The following is a 16,674-nucleotide window of genomic DNA, read 5'->3' on the forward strand; positions in this document are numbered from 1 at the left end:
TAATATAAAAAAAAGGAAAATCATCAATATTGGAGGGGATATGGGAAAACTGGGATACTAATGTATTACTGGTGGAGTGGTGAACTGTTCCAATCATTCTGGAGAGTAATATAGATTTATCCCCTAAAGGGCAATAAAACTATGCAATACACTTACTAGATCTATATCCAAAAGACATCATAAAAAAGGGGGAAAGGGGGCGGCTAGGTGGAGCAGTGGATAAAGCACTGGCCCTGGAGTCAGGAGTACCTGGGTTCAAATCTGGTCTCAGACACTTAATAATTACCTAGCTGTGTGGCCTTGGGCAAGCCACTTAACCCCCATTGCCTTGCAAAAAAAAAACTAAAAAAAAAAGGGGAGGGGGGGAGAAAGACCCACACTTACAAAAAGGATCCCCCATCAAATGGGAAATGATTAAGTTATGGTATATGAATGTGATAGCACACCATTGTTCAGTAAGTAATCATGAGCCACTGGACTTCAGAAAACTCTGGAAAGAGTAGCATGAACTAATGTTGAGTGAAATGAGCAGAACCAGGAGAACATTGTACATATCAATAGTATGTGGTAAGCACCTATGATGACCCTGCTCCTCTCAGCAGTTCAGTGATCCAGAACATTTCTTTTTTTTAAGATTTTATTAATTTTGAGTTTTACAATTTTTTCCCCTAATCTTACTTCCCTCTTCCCACCCCCCACAGAAGGCAATTTGCCAGTCTTTACATTGTTTCCATGGTATACATTGATCCAAATTGAATGTGATGAGAGAGAAATCATCTCCTTAAGGAAGAAACATAAAGTAAAACAGATAGCAAGATCAGACAATAAGATATCAGTTTCTTTTTTACTAAATTAAAGGTAATAGTCCTTGGTCTTTGTTCAAACTTCACAGTTCCTTTTCTGGATACAGATGGTATTCTCCATCACATACAGCCCCAAATTATCCCTGATTGTTGCACTGATGGAATGAGCACAGATAGTGCCTGGTACAAAGTAGATGCTTATATCTCTTTGCCACTCTTTTGTCAGAGCCTGGGGAACAGGTATAGAAGTGGGAAATGATGTCAAGGTGGTTTGAGTTTAGGAAGAGAGAAGGGGGAATTCACAACAAAAGGTCTCAGTTTTTCTCATAAAAGAAGTAAGGTACTCAGCTGAGGGGAGGGAGAAGATGGTCTGAGGGACATGGGGAAGTAAATAGTATGAGTTTGGGAGGGAAAGAAAGAGGCTTCATTCAGTTTTAGACATGGTCTGTGGAGAGAGAGATAGAATCTGTCAAAGAACAGCTTTTCTTAAAAACCCAGGTTTCAGCATTACACTGCACACGGGTCCTATCCCTAAGGCCTGGTACCTACTGCAATCTGGCACTAATTGTATGTTGTCAACCTTAGCAGAGAAAGTCCACCTGCAACTACTTTGTCTAAGTCAAGTCCCTTCCCAGTTTGGTTAAGGCAATACCTCCCTGTCACAGATTCTGCCAGTGGCCATTAGTGTTCTTCCTTCTCATTCCAAAATCCAGTTCCACTGGTTAAAACAGGTTCAAGTGGAACCAGCACCCATGACCATGTACTCAATCCTTAATGAGGCCCCCCACAAATCCAGCAGTTAGTTACATTGACAATATTACCAATGGTTTAAATTAAGTTCTGAAAAGAAAAGTGTTTTCCTCTTCAAAGAAGGTGTCTAAAACTGAGGCCTGATATAACAATAGTCTCAAATTTAAGAGGGACACTCTCAGAACATGATATCTAAAGCACATTTCTGCAGGACTGTAGTCTTGACCAGTGCCTAGAAAGCGAAGGAGGCCATCCCAGGATGTGACACTGTAATTGCACCCAGGAATGGGTCCCACATGGAAATCCCTCATATTATATACAATTATACCAGCTAGGAAGCAAAGAAGTGATAACAAAATTATAACAAAGGGGAGAATACCAAGAATCCTCCACCTCCTGGGCAAGGTGTTGGAGAGTCTATTAGTCCTATATTCGCCTGAAATGCAGTTTCAATTTATTCGTAGGTTCAGAGTCCACAGTCCATTCTTTTGGTGGATTCACAAATCTTTTTATTCTGGTATGGTGGGTTAAGGTGTCACTATAATCATCAAAATGCTACTGCATAAACTTGAGATTCAATCCTACTATCTCCTATACCTCCTCTTCTTCTTCTTCTACTGTCTAGGTGATGAAACTCAGTAAGTCTCTCACCTTAATGATTTGTCATATGACTATATGTCATATAGCTTTCATTTAAGGTCAAATGGTCTACTATGACCAACAAGTATTTGAGGCGGCCAACAGGAGGCAGCTCAGTAAAATCCATCTGTATGCTCTGAAAGGGTCGAGTTCCCAGAGGCCGTCCCCCTGCCAGCATTTGGTGCTGGGCAGCTCTATTTGTCCTTTCACAAATGAGACACCCATCTACCAACTGCCTGGCTATTGTATGGAGGCTAGGAGATACGTACTTGGCTAAGACTGCATTGCACAGATTCTGGAGTCCCTAATGACTGACTTGATGTAAAGTCTGCAAGACTTGCCTCCTACTTGCTTTGTTCAGCAATTCCCATCCATCGGGCAAATGCCAGTGTCCCTAATTGGACTCCTTAGCCCCCAAGTCCAACATTTATGCTTTTTCTTATCGGTAAAGGATGTTGAAGAGACGTATGAAGGGATCTTTGATATTACTAATAACATACCTTTCAGTCCTCCAAGCTTTCCTTCCCCAGATCTCTGAGCCATCTCATCAGCAAAGTGGTTATCCCTAGCTTCAAATGAGTTCCCTGATTGACAACCTTTGACATGTACTACTGCAATAACAGGGGGTTTAAGCAAATTATTTAAAACTTCTCTTACTATGGCATCATGGGCCAAATCTTTCCCTTTACTATTTATCATTCCTCTCTCCTCCCATATTTTCCCAATTATGTGTACCACTCCCCAAGCATATTTGGAATCAGTATAGATAGTCCCTCCTTTGCTTTCCAATCCTTTTAATGCCTGGTTCAGTGCATACAGTTCACAAGTCTGAGCAGACCATCCTTTTGGAAGGTCTCCCGCTTGAACAACTATATTTTTATTCCCATCTATTATAGCATATCCATTCATCCTTTTTCCTTCCACTACCCTCAAGGATCCATCTACACACCAATCTTCCCCACCTGGAATGGATGATTCCTGTAAGTCCTCTCTCACTTAAGTCTGAAAATTCACATCTTCCAAACAACTGTGTTCTAATTGCTTGAGAATCCTCAGGGGAAGCAGACAGAAACTCGGCTGGACTCTAGTTATGATCCTGAGTTAGTATCAAATCATCTCGCATATTTTAATATGCGAGAGTCCTTTAACCCGTCAGCTTTTTGATTCAAAATTGTCCTTACCTGATGTGGTGCACTCACAATAAGACCTAATTTCTATAAAAGGGCCACCAGGTGTGGCTGCCCTCCTCTTATTTATGCTAGTACCCCTAAGGCCATCCCTTCTTTTGTGTGTGTGTGTGTGTGTGTGTGTGTGTGTACATCTCTTCAACCCGGCAGGGATCTACCTAAATATTCTACTTCCCTTTCAGTAAATTGCAACTTCTCCCTCTACTGAATGTCAGATAGATGTATCCTTTCCAAGTTAAAGTTAACTAAATTTCTTTAGGTTAACAGTTAAATACTCTAGTGAATATTCATTAGAGGGCTTTTCAGTTAACTCCACTATACATCTGCTGCCCTGGCTGATTTCAAATCCAGCAAACAAGAAGTCCCTACAAAGTTAATTTCATTACCTCTAATCTTATCACCAAGCTGTTAACACAAACCTTGATGGATACTACCTCCCTTGGTCTCCTCCTCTGACTGAAGGACTGAAGGGTAGAACACTTGAGTTCATACCAACACCCTTTTCAGCTGGTTTCAACTCCATGAACAAGATAGCCCTTAGTATCTGATACCCCCTCCCAAGCCTCCCAGCATTCTTGCCTTCTTTTGAGTGTTGTTTCCTCCCATTAGATCGTAATATTGTTGAGGGCAGGGACTGTCTTTCTTTTATTTAATTATATCCCTTACAATTAGTACAGTGCCTGGCACATAGCAGATGCTTAAACAATGTTTCTTGAATTGGACTGAATTCATTCTATTCAAGTCTGGAAACCTATTCAGGAGCCTCTCAGGAAGTGTAACTAGAGCTCAAGGATTAAAGGAGAATGTAAAGGAAAAGAAAAGTTATGGGATCAGGTATACAGTAAGGAACAAAAATCTTCATAGACTGGGTTCATAATGTGTCCAGTTTAAGTATAATGAAGTAATTTTAACAGATCATTAAAATGTAATTTTACTTATACTTAAAACAGACTTTAAATGGCTGAAAGAAATGATATATTTTTCAGGTAAGGAAATACTTTGTAGGTACTTACTTCAAAAATAAAAAGTATACCATCTAATTCTTCCCTCTGAGACTTGTGACCTAAAATGTAATCAAAGTAAAAGAATTAAAATGTAACCATCACTTAGGAAATTAGTGAGAGATATACAACTAGTAAATTTGTATTTCTATAAGCATTCAGTATTCTTTTAAAAACAAATTTTCACTGATTCTTTAATAAAATCTGAAGCTTTTAGTTTTCTAGAAAATATTTTTCTCCTACCAAATGTTATAGACATATACATGTATATACATATAAATATATATATATATATTTTTAATGGAAAAAAGTCTTAAAAGTTATCCGTGAATATAGTAGAATAGTAGTAGTAGAATGGAGAGTTAGAAGACAAAGAGGGTAGGAAGTAAGACCAGTAAACAGAAAAGTGAACATGACAATACTACCACACTAACTATTGCCTATTTCACAGATGCCAAGTTCTTGGTCACAAGAGGAAATTAGGTAAGAAAAGTAGCTGACAACTGCCAGAAGAAAGCAAATCACTTGATATCGAAACTAAATCTCAGGGGCAAATTTATAAGCACTTTAAAAAGACAATAAAAAGTCTAGGTGGATATTTCTTAGGAGTCTTACCTTTTTGTTTAAGACTAACTTCAATGGTCACAAAATTTTCAAAGAACACATAATATATATGTGAAAAATGTTGATCAAAAAATTGTTTAAGGTCAATAGACTCAGCATTTTCTGTAAAAATAAATAAAGAAGATCAATTTATTTCTATAATCCACAAATTTAACCATTAATTAGCACATATTCTATGGATAAAATGCCAAAATTCTTTCAATGAAAAAGTTAAAATTCTCTTCTCCCAATCAAAGTTACATATGGTTTAATATGGTTTCAGCTCAAGTTTCATTTACTTTTATTTTAAATGTATTTTTTACAGCTATATTTATAAGAACACAGGTGAAATATAAAGAAAACAGTCTTGAATTATAATTTACCCAGAAATATTTAGTAAACAATGAAAAGGGAAAATCAACTGGGAATTATGCAAAAGTGATTAAAATATTCATCCCTTAAATCCAGAGATCCCATAGTTTATATACCACAGAGAGTTAAAAGAGAAGTAGAAAGCTTCCATAAAAAAGGAAATAAGCATAGCACAACTTTCTGTGGTAGTTAAGAACATGAATCAAAGCAGATGCCCACGGACTGAAAAATACTAAATAAATTGTGGCCTATTACTGCATCATAAAAATTCATATATGACATAGAAAAAATTATATGAACTAATGAGAAATGAACTGAATATTAACCAGGAAAGCAATATACCACAAATAATGCAACAATATAAATGGGAAGAACAACATTAATAAAGATAGTGGAATTGACAAGGTTTACCTCCAGAGAAGAGAATAGAAAATGTACTTTTCTCCCCATTTCACAAAGAGGAACAATCTATATATGGGAACCTGACAATTTTCAGACATGAACTTAACTCTTAATGAGTAAATTAACCCAACCAAAGTATAATCAGAAGCTTAAAAAAACAATGTCAATAGCTTTAAAGTCTATCAGGTTACTTCAAACTGGAGTATGTGGCATAATACAGGGTATAAGGGAAGCTAGGTGATGTACTGGATAAGCCTTGGTGTCAGGAGAATAGGAGTTCGAATCCAGCCTCAAATACTTGACACTTACTAGCTGTGTGACCTTGGACAAATCACTTAACCCTGATTGCCTCATTTCCAGGGCCATCTCCAGTCATCCTGATTCATATCTGGCCACTGGACCCAGATGGCTCTGGAGGAGAAAGAAAGTGAGGCTAGTGACTGACTGAACACCATACTCCTCTTATTCAAAACTCAATTCACATATTTGTCATGGTATCACCTCCCTGATATGGTGTTTTTCTTCCAAAATGAAGGACAAAACATTATTTGACATAAAACAAACCCTACAGAAAGGTACTTTAGATAAGCATGTTAAGAGAGCTTTAATGACTTTTAAAGAGAAGATAATTTAAATAGCTCCCACTGGGGCAGAAGTTTGCTTATTCTACTTAGTTCTCAAGTAAAAGCAAATGGCTCTGAAGGAGGTTTTTTGTTTAAGTATCCTGAACTGGTTTTCTCCATGTCCATTTAATCATTCAAAGACAGATTAATCTAATATGCTAACTTGTTCTCCATACAATTAAAACTGCCCCATGTGCAAATTAATACATTTAATTTCCTCAGCCTCCCTCCCCTCCATAAAACTACCTAGCAGTTTCAAGGATCTGAGAACAGATTCTAGACAGTTTTCCATTATCAGCTAAGAATATACTCTACCGTTAGATCTAATGAAAGCATACTACCCTCTTTCTCTCTCAAACCCTATGTATATGAATCTCTTGTAACTCTTATTCTTTTGTCCTGTTAATATCAATCCTAGTCTTCCCAAGCCCCATGCTAGTCCTGCCTATCACTTCCACTATGCCTTCTGAAACCCTCCAAGGATAACAAATTTTCCTTCCCTTCTTCTTCCTCTATAGCTCCTTCCACCTTCTTACTGAGATCTAGGTCCCTCTAAAGGATATTATGTCATGGCAAAGGGACTTGTATAGCTCAATTAACTATGAGCTATGTCATACAGGGTTACCCAAAATGGACAAGTAATAGTGGAGAGTTCTGACAAAAAGTGATCCAAGGAGAAGGATATGGCATGCTACTCCATTTTTGCCAAGAAAACACCATGGACAGTACTAAAACGATAAAAGATATAAGAAAATGAGACCCTCAAGTTGGAAGGTGTCCAATATACTACTGGAAAAGAATGGAAGACCACTACAAGTAGCTCCAGTATCAATGAAGTGATTATACTGAAGTCCAAAGGAAAATGCAGATGCATCTGGTAATAAAAGTCCAGTATGATAAAGATCAATATTGCACAGGAACCTAGGATATAAGTTCTATAAAACAAGGTAAGCTGGATATGGTTAAACAGGAGATAAAAAGATTAAACATCAACATCTTAAGTTTCAAGTGAACTTAAAATGAACAGGCATGGTAAATTTCAAGTTGATCATTACATATTCTACAGTAGGCAAGAATACTTAGAATAAATTGGGTAATTCTCAAAGTGAATTAAAATGTGAGAAAAGTAGTAATATAGTTCATTCTCAAAAATAACAAAAAGAAAGTCCAAGGCAAACCATTCCATATCAAAGTAATTCAAGTGCATGTTTAATCACTGATACCAAAGAAGCCAAAATTGACCAATTCTACGAAGACAAACAACATCTTTTAGAAATAACACACATGCGGGGTGGCTAGGTGGCGCAGTGGATAAAGCACCAGCCCTGGAGTCAGGAGTACCTGAGTTCAAATCCAGCCTCAGATACTTAATAATTACCTAGCTGTGTGGCCTTGGACAAGCCACTTAGGTAACTATTAAGTATTACCTTGCAAAAACCTAAAAAAAAAATAACACACATGCACAAAAAAAAATAGGAAATCAAAAGATAATTTGAATAACAGATAAATTTGGCCATGGAGTACAGAGTGAATAACAGAGTTTTATAAAGATAACTGCCTGTAATATGTGAACTGAGAATTACTAGAAGAGTAGGCTGGTTTTCTAAGGGGCAAAGGAACTAGAGACCAAATGACAATAGTCGCTGTATTATGGAGAAAACCAGGGAATTCTAAAAAAAAAATTTACTGCTTTACTTCTTCACTATTGATTACGTGGACCACAACAAAATGCAGTTTATGTCCTCAAAGGATAAGAATATCAGATCATCTTACTTCTCTCCTGAAGAAGCTGTATGAGGGTCAAAAAGCATCGGAATCAAACATGGAAAAACTGGTTGGTTTTATATTAGAAAAGGAGTACAACAGGCTGTGTATTATCACCTTATTTTATTTGCAAAGCAGATCATGCAAAATGGACAAATCAAAAACCAGAATTAAGATTGCAGAAATACCACTCTAATGGTAGAAAGTGAAGGGGAATAGGAAGTCTCTTGATGAGGTGAAAGAAAAGAGTATAAAAGCTGATTTGAAGCTTACCATTAAAAACATAAAGGTATCAGCGACTGGTCTAATCACATCCAAAGAAAAGAAGAAGAAAGGGAAGCAGCACCAGATTTCATATCCTTGGACTCAAAGATCACTGGAGATAACAATTACAGCCATGAAATTATAGGATGCTTGCTCTTTGGAAGTAAAGCTATGGCAAATCTGAACAACATACTAACCAGGATAGATATTACCTGGCTGACAATGATCTGTATGGTCAAAGCTATGGATTTTCCAGTAGCAATGTAAGGCTGTGAGAATTATAAGCAAAGCTGAGCACTACAGAATCAATGCTTTCAAAGTGTGGTGCCGGAAAAGATTTTTGAAAGTCCCTTGGACAGGAAGGAGATCAGTCAACACGCAAAAAAATTAATTCAAGTTAATCACTACCCTATCCCCTATTCTTCATCTTCAGCAGGGCTTTGAATCCAATCACACTCCCTGATTAACCCTTAAGTTAACTAGTTCAGCTTTAGTTGAATTCTAGTCTTTTCTCAAATCTACTGTCATCCTATTGGTATTCAAATCTTGCAAACTCCAACCCTAGTTTACTCACACCATTCATTTCCCATGCTCTCTTCTCAAATGCTGATTAAAAAGAGTGAGGAAAATATACAATTTAATAAACTGGATTCAGTAAAAAGTAATGTCATTTAATGTAAATGGTCCTTCTTAATTCTCTATCCCATTTCCCACAAAGCCTGGTCTTATCTCATTTCCCCCAAAGCCTGGTCTTATCCCATTTCCCCCAAAAACCTTTTCATCTCTTCTCAAGTCATCTCCCCCCTCCCATCCTCCTAATCTCAATGGTCCTTCCTAATTCTCTATCCCATTTCCCACAAAACCTTTTCATTTCTTCTCAAGTCATCCCCTCCTCCCATACTCCTAGATGGTAAAGTAACCTCTTATCAAGGCAAATAACCCTTTTAGTCTCCCTGCCAATATTCTCCACTCATCCCCTCTGATTTTCAATCTTATTTTCAATCTCTCCCTATCTTCTTCATACTACCTTTAAACATACCTAAATTTTCCCCCATCCTGAAAAAACACTCATTGTCCCATTAGTACTACTATCCTAGTACTGTAGATCATGATTAATGTGAGTTTAAATAATGCTAAATTTGAATTAGTGAAAATTATAAAATCCAGGTCATATTTAATGAGGTAAAAGTCAATTAATGCAACTTCCAAGAATATGCCAATTGATACAGTGTCAGTGGGCACTTGGCCTATGATTTAACATGGATGTGAAATGTTACTACACACCATATTATTAGCAGTTATTTTTGTTTTAAAGACAAAAGGAAGATTTCCTTATTCTCACTGGAAATGGCTCTAAAAGGGACTAACATACACACACACAAATGGGAAGAGAAATCTTTCTTACCCTACAGGAAAGTAGAAGGGAAGAGGTGTGTTCATAGAACTGAGTATAGATTGGGAAAGATCAGAAGCAAAATACCTTTGAAGAGGGACAAGGTAAAAGGAGAGAGAGAACAGAATAAACAGGAGAAAGACAGAATGGAGGGAAATATAGTTAGCAATCATAATTGTGACAAACATTTGAAGCATGTTTCTCTGACACAGGACTCATCAAATAAATAAGAGAAATGAATCAAATTTATATAAAAATAAAAACTATTCCCCAATTATTAGTTTTCAGATGAAGTCGTCAAAGCAATCTATAGCCATATGGAAAAAAAGGTTCTAAACTACTACTGATTGGAGAAATTCGAATTAAAACAATTCTCAAGTACTACCTCACACCTATTTGATTGTCTAATGTGACAGAAAAGGAAAATGACAAATGTTGGGAAAATTGAGACAATAATGTCCTGCTGGTAGAGTAGTCAACTGATTCAACTATTATGCAAAACAATTTGGAACTATGCTCAAATATTGATAGAAACCCTTTTCTTTTTTTTATCGTTTTATTGGTTTTTGTTTTAGTTTTTGCAAGGCAATGTGATTTGACCAAGATCACTGAGTTAGATAACTATTAAGTATCTGAGGCCAGATTTGATCTCAGGTCCTCCTGACTCCAGGGCTGGAGTCACTCCACTGTGCCATCTAGCTGCCCTCAGCAACACTTTTCTGATGGCAAAGAATTGGAAATTGGGGGGGATGCCTAAACAAGTTGTGGTTATGATTGTGATGGAATACTACTGTGCTCCAAGAAATGATGACTAGATGCTCTCAGAAAACCTAGAAACATATGAATAGATAGCAAAGGGAAATGACTAGAAACAGAACATTGTACACAATAACAGCAATACTGTAAGATGATCGACTATGAATGACTCAACTACTCTCCATAATAAAATGACCCAAAACAACTTTGAAAGAGTTTTTTTGGTTTGTTTTTTTTAGGTTTCTGCAAAGCAAATGGGGTTAAGGGCTTGTCCAAAGCCACACAGCTAGGAAATTACTGTGTCTGAGACCAGATTTGAACCCAGGTACTCCTGACTCCAGGGCCAGTGCTTTATCCACTGCGCTACCTAGCCGCCCCTGAAAGAGTATTTTTAAAACACGTTATACATCCCCAAGAGATGGATGTTTGAATAAAGATCAAAGTATGCTTTTTTTACTATATTTTTCTTGGATTTTTATTTGGGTCTTATGTTTCTTTCACAATATTTATGGAAATATTTTGCTTGACCACACATACATATATCCTGTATTAAACTGCTTGCCTTCTCAATGAGGGGAATGGGGAGGGAGGGAAGAGAATGTGGAACACAATTTTTAAAATGAGTTCAGAAAATTATTTTTACATGTAATTGGGGAAAAATAAAATTCTAGAGGGGGAAGGAAAATAAAAAGATTAAAAAAAGTGAAAAATAATATACTTCAATATATGCCCAAGAGTTCAAAAGTGCTCTCAGTGCTCTCTCTCTGGTGGTGGACAGCAATTTTTTTTATCATGAGTCCTTTGGTGCTGCTTATACTTTGTTCTTTTGATCAATGATAGAAGGAAGGTGATATCTTGACCTGCTGAGCTTTGGATTTAAGTGAGGCTGGGTTGTGCACAATCATCAGCCTTACTCTCTCCTCCAGAATCATTAAAATTGTTGTGGATCAGTCTACTGACAGAACAATAGTAAAATATTTCACAATTCATCATCATTACAGTATTGCTATTAATTGTGTATAATGTTCTCCTAGTTTTGTTCAGTTCACTTTGCAAATAGTCCATATGAGTCTTCCTAAGTTTTTCAGAAACTATACTGCTCATTATTTCTTATGGCAAAATAATATTCCATTACAATCACAATTGTAATGTGATTTGTTCAGAAATTCCTCAGTTTATGGGTATCCCCTCAATTTCCAATACTTGGCCACCACAAAAAATAGTCCTAAACATATTTTTTTTTTCCTTGTCAATTTCTTTGGCATGCACAACTAATACTGATATGGATAGGTTAAAATCAGGTACAGTTTTATAGCCTTTTGGGCATAGTTCTAAACTTTTCACTAGAATGATTGACTCAGTTCACAACTCTGTCAATAATAGGGCCATTACAGTCCCTATTTTTCCACATCCCCTCTAGCAATTTTAGTCAATATGAATATCCTGATATCTTGAGTCAAATTGTTAACGTGGACAAAACAGGTTCATTCTGTAAAAGAATGGCTTCTGCAACTTACCATTTCTAAGAAAGAAAAAAACTTGCACTAGATTTAAAGTGTCTAAGAATCACCAAGTACTTCTAATGTGAGGTAATAGAGAAGGGAATTTAAATTAAAACCAATGCTTCAGGGGGCAGCTAGGTGGCACAGTGGATAGAGCACCAGCCCTGGCGTCAGGAGCACCTGAGTTCAAATCCGGCCTCAGACACTCAATAATTACCTAGCGGTGTGGCCTTGGGCAAGCCACTTAACCACATTGCCTTGCAAAAATCTAAAAGAAAAAGAAAAAAGAAGAGAAGAGAAGAGAAGAGAAGAGAAGAGAAGAGAAGAGAAGAGAAGAGAAGAGAAGAGAAGAGAAGAGAAGAGAAGAGAAGAGAAAGGAAAAGAAAGGAAAGGAAAAGAAAAGAAAAGAAAAGGCAAAGCACTCCAGCTCCTTTGACAAAAAAAAATCTAAATGGGATTACATAGTCATCTATGACTGAAACAAGTGAATAATAACAAAATAACTTCAAGTATTCTGAAATCAAAACATTTCATCATTGCATCTTAACCTTTTTGTATCCTAGATCTCATCTCATTTATCTCCTCTCATTGGCTTGACTTCCTTCAAAATCTGAAATTTCTCTCTACAAAGTAACCAACTATCTATTTAATTACCAGATCTGAAGGCCTTTTCTCATTCCTGAAAACTTTATCATCTATGAATTCTCCTAACACTGCTCTCTCTTTCAGTTCTCCCCACCTCTACTCTAATCTCTTTTCAGTCTCTCTTGCTGGATCATCATCCATACCATATTTTCTAACTGTGGGTATTCTCCCAGATTCTATCTTTTCTCTTCTCTCCCTATATTTTAATTCTGTGACATTATCAACTCAACTCCCAAAGGTTTAATTATCTTCTCAATGCTGAAAATTCAAAGTCCCTAGAATCTCTCCAATCCCACATTTCCAAATACCTTTTAGATTTTTCCAACTGTATATTCTGTAAGTATTATAAATGCAATGCATTCAAAACATAATTATCTTTTCCTCAAAATCTAATCCTCTTTCAAACTTCCCTTCTTCCAGAGTATCACCATCTTTCTGATTATCCAGGTTCCAAACCTCAGTATAATATCCCCTCACTAATCTTCAAATCTACATATCAAGTAACTGCCAGATTTTGTTGTTTCCACATCTTCTACCCTTCTCAAATTTGTTCCATTCTCTTTAATGACAAGGTCAGCAACCTTGCTGAGGTCACTTCATAGCCTCTCATGTGGACTACACAAGTCTAAGGTCTTTTACAATCAAAATTTGTTCACGTTTTTTTTTCCAAAAATAAGACAATTGTCTGCAATTGTCTAAAAAACTTGACTGTAATTCCTAGCAAAATTTTAGAATATATTGTTAAAGTGATGGCTAGGATGGTTATAAATGTAGAGCCTCTATCAGATTGCTTTCTGCCAGGGGGTGGCGGAGGGTAGGGAAGGGAGAAAAACTGTAAAACTCAATCTTTGCAAAAAAAAAAAAAGATTCGTTAAAAACTACCATTGCACATAAGCTGGAAAAACAAAATATTTTAAAAAAAGAGATGGCTAGGGGCGGTTGGGTGTCGCAGTGGAGAGAGAGCACTAGCCCTGGAGTCAGGAGTACCTGAGTTCAAATCTGGCCTCAGACACTTAATAATTACCTAGCTGTGTGGCCTTGGGCAAGTCACTTAACCCCATTTGCCTTGCAAAAAAATCCTTAAAAAAAAGATGGCTAGTGAACTTCTACAAAGGTAATCACAAGGAAATAAATTATTTCCCTTTTTTTTGATAGATTTCAATAGATATTGAGAGATCATTAACGATGATATGGATAGATACCTATGTGCACATAAACACATATACATATGCATCATTATTAAATTTTAGCAAATAATTTAATGAAATTTCTCACACTTTAATTCTTGGAAAAAAAACTGGAGAAAAAGAAATGATGACAGTATAATTAGGCACATTCAAAACTGCTAAATAGTCAGCAATCATTAATAGCTCAATGAGACAACCTGACAGGTCTCCAGTGGGTCCACAAGAATCTGTACTTGGCTCTGGGTTATTCCACGTTTAGTATGCTCATCAAATTAGCAGATAAAGCAAAAACTCAGAAAAAAGAGTTCATAGATTGGATAATAGAGACAGGATACAAAAAACAAGTTACAAAATACTTAACCAAAATTAATCTGAAATTTATTAAGCACTTGGATCAAAAAAAATTTCAAAGTAAAGTCTGAGAAAAAAGCATATAATCAAAATTTGTCTGAAAATTATTTACTAAGGGTTTTAATGGATTGCAGAGTCAATAATATGATCAACAACCTATAAAAAATAAACATTTATTGGGCAGACTAGGCACTATGCATTGGCAATATAAAGGCAAAAGGCAGCCTCTGCTCTCAAGGTCACAGTTTCATGAAAAAGACAACATGCAAATAAACTATGTACAAACAATCTGTATGCTGGGAAAAATGGAAATAATCAACACAGAGAAATTACTAAGAGAGATCAGGAAACACTTCCTGCAGAAGATGGGATTTTAGGGAAACTTGAAGGAAGCCAGAAGGCAGAGATGACAGAATTCCAGTCATGGGAAATCCCCAGTCACTGGAGTGTCTTGTTCAAGGAAAAACAATGAGGTCAGTGGATTTCAGAGTATGTTAAGGAAAAGATGCAGGAAATCTAAGGTAAGAATGGGCCAGGTGATAACTTTAAAAAGCAAATAAGAAGGGGTTATAATATTTTAAAAGACAGGAAAAGGTAGGGGTTGGAGGGCACGTCAGGTTATGAAGGACTCTGAATGTCAAATACAGGATTCTAAATTTGATCATGAAGATAATAAGGAGCCACTGGAGTTTACTACTAAGAGTTTGGGGCAGTTCTGGCCAAGATGGCAGAGAGAAGACAGACACTGTACTAAGGTCTTCTGATTTTTCCTCATAAATAATATGTAAGAAACCTCAACAGAAATTCAATTGACAAAACCCAGAAAAAAAGAAGCTAGGAGAAGAACATCTAGCAACAAGGTCTGTCTTTGCGGATTGTGAGTGAGCAGGGGCAGAGAGCAGAGAACAGCTAGGGGTGGGTTAGGAGGTGAGACCCAGATTAAACAAAGACCAGCACAGAAGCTTTGGCTATGGGAGCGGAGGTCTGGGGTGCTTCAGCAGGGCTGGAGGGTGAGTTTCTACACAGAGAGCTACACAGTGCCGCTAGCTATCAATCCACTGAGCTCACTGGTTTGGAGGACCTGGAGCTCTATACTTTCAGTTCAGTGGAGTCTTCTTCCCAAAACAAACACAGTAACAGTCCCCCCTCCCCCCAGGCTCAGTCACAGGCAGCAGAGATCCCACAGAGGAATTAGGGAGGATTTACATTCTCGCCCCAGGGCCCAGCCCAAATTGTTCAAGGTAACAGTACTGAGCTGCCACCCCCCACCCACTCCAGGCCTAGGGAGAGGGTCTCAAATCAAGGTCATAGGCACTCCAGATAAAGAAACCAGAGCCCCCTACTGGCCATCCCACTTGGGAGTTACTAAACCCAGTGAGACCCTAGGGATCTCAACACCAAACCACTGTGAACCAGTCCCTCCCCCAACACAGGATCTTGGGAAAATGAAGAAAGGCCAACAGAATTGGGGGTCCATAGCAAACTACCTAGAGGACAAAGATCCTAACTCAGATCTAGAACTTCTGAGGAGAATATGATTTGGTCTCTAGTCCAGAAAGACTTCCTTGAAGAAATCAGGAAGGAGTTTAAAATTCAATTGGAAAATTTGGGAGAGAAAATTAACACCTTGCATCAAGAAAATAAATCACTGGAAAATACAATTGGACAAATGCAAAAAGAAAATATTTCTCTCAAAACATCAATTGGAACAATGGAAAACAACTCCAAAAATAGAAATAACCAATTGGAAAAGGAGTTGCAAAGGGTAAATGAAGAAAATTCTTCTCTAAAAAAAGAATGGAGTCTGTGGAAACTAATGACTGCATGAGACAAAAGGAATCATGAGACAACAAAAAGCTGAAAAAAATAGAAGAAAATGTAAAATACCTCATCAACAAAAACTACTGACCTCGAGAATAGACCCAGGATAGACAACCTAAGAATCACTGGGCTTCCTGAAGATATTGAAGAGGAAAAAACTCTGGACTCAATATTACAGGATTTAGTGATGGAAAATTGTCCTGTTATCATAGAACCAGAAGGCAAAAAGAATACATTGATCTCTACTGGAAAGGGATCCCAAAATGAAAACACCAAGGAATATTGTGGCCAAATTCCAGAACTAGCAGATGAAAGAAAAAATTCTGCATGCAGCCAGAAAGAAACAATTTAGATACCAAGGAGCCACAGTAAGGATTACACAGGACCTGGCTGCATCATCATTAAGGAATCAAAGAGCCTGGAATAAGATATTACGAAGAGCAAGGGAGCTTGGAATATAGCCAAGTATTCACTACCCGGCATAGCTGAGCCTTCTCTTCCAGGGGAAAAGATGGACATTTAATTAAATAGGAGACTTCCAACTTTTCCTGATGAAAAGATCAAAGTTAAATAGAAAATTTAGACTTCAAACAGGAGACTCAAGAAACCCA

At 37.2% G+C, this 16,674-nt stretch overlaps 1 protein-coding gene across 6 annotated transcripts in view; it reads right to left on the bottom strand.

Moving 5' to 3' along the window:
* The window catches only part of RALGAPA1 (Ral GTPase activating protein catalytic subunit alpha 1), a 331,780-nt gene that overhangs the window by 301,284 nt on the left and 13,822 nt on the right, over nucleotides 1-16,674 (bottom strand). For all 6 annotated transcript variants that reach the window (XM_074213382.1, XM_074213380.1, XM_074213383.1 and 3 more), the window contains exons 2-3: nucleotides 4,996-5,106; nucleotides 4,393-4,442 (exon numbers count right to left, since the gene is read on the bottom strand). In XM_074213382.1, the coding sequence (XP_074069483.1) occupies nucleotides 4,393-4,442; nucleotides 4,996-5,106 (161 nt within the window). The remainder of the gene's footprint in view (nucleotides 1-4,392; nucleotides 4,443-4,995; nucleotides 5,107-16,674) is intronic.

Source organism: Macrotis lagotis, chromosome 1 (assembly GCF_037893015.1).
Source record: "Macrotis lagotis isolate mMagLag1 chromosome 1, bilby.v1.9.chrom.fasta, whole genome shotgun sequence".
Lineage (NCBI taxonomy): Eukaryota > Metazoa > Chordata > Mammalia > Peramelemorphia > Peramelidae > Macrotis > Macrotis lagotis.